This window comes from Phytophthora parasitica, assembly GCF_000247585.1.
Source record: "Phytophthora parasitica INRA-310 unplaced genomic scaffold supercont2.3, whole genome shotgun sequence".
NCBI classification, from domain to species: Eukaryota; Oomycota; class Peronosporomycetes; order Peronosporales; family Peronosporaceae; genus Phytophthora; species Phytophthora nicotianae.
In genome coordinates this window covers 2,784,045-2,784,863 of record NW_008648989.1, presented here as the reverse complement: position 1 = coordinate 2,784,863, position 819 = coordinate 2,784,045, and the positions used below count along the sequence as shown (strand labels likewise).

Here is an 819-nt window from a genome sequence, read left to right as displayed (position 1 = left end):
GTCATTCAGTGTTCATATGCATACAAATCGTATGGTATGCAAAAAGTTAATGAAAACAAAATCAGCAGACAACCACTCAATGTCATGGTACGACCTGCTCCACAACCTACAAGTCTCACTTTCGATTTATCCTCAAGACCCAGACCTCAAGAGCTCTGCACAAGAACCAAATGCGTCCGATATACGTACTGCTGTTAGCGGTGTGTATTGCCATCGCGTCGTGTGATGCCGTATCTGCATTTGTCACTGAACAAGAAGGTGCCACTGCGCAACGCGCTGCTGCTGTATATCGTGGCACGTCTGGCAAACGGCTCTTAAGGTCTGACGATGCCGCGACTGTTGACGATGACGTCAATGAAGAAGAGAGGCTATTCGGTGTGTCAAAGCTTACGGAGGCGGCTAAGAAAGGGAAATCCAAGATGATCGACATGCATACCAAGCTGAAGGATCAGTCGTTGTTGGGGACCTTCCAGTTAATGAAAAAGGGTGGATTTTCGGACGAGGCCATCACAAGTGCGTGGTTAACGAGAGGGAAAAGCCTCGATGACATATTCGACCGCTGGATTCGACTCGGAAAGTCGGAATGGCAGGCAGCCAACAACCTGCTGAGGCAGAACAAGACACCAGACGATCTCTATTCGGTGTTTGCCAAACGAGGCATGAATTCGGAACAAATCCAAACGCTTTGGCGCAGCCTCAAACTGGATGAGGATAAACTCATCGCCCTCCAAAAGAAGTTCGTACCGGTAAACTAATGGTGACATCAACGCAGTTAGTTAAACGCAGGAAAGAGTAGGGAGGACATTCAGAACGTGATCG

At 48.2% G+C, this 819-nt stretch overlaps 1 protein-coding gene across 1 annotated transcript; it reads left to right on the top strand.

The window, feature by feature from the left end:
• Positions 1-133: 133 nt before the first annotated feature.
• On the top strand, positions 134-819 carry PPTG_02008 (hypothetical protein). The gene has a single exon (XM_008895401.1). It carries the CDS (start codon positions 171-173, stop codon positions 753-755), a length of 585 nt encoding a protein of 194 aa, XP_008893649.1. The 5' UTR covers positions 134-170; the 3' UTR covers positions 756-819.

What these genes read in the sequence shown, in the direction of transcription:
- PPTG_02008 (XM_008895401.1), top strand. Translation starts at nt 171, where the DNA reads ATGCGTCCGATATACGTACTGCTGTTAGCGGTGTGTATTGCCATCGCG.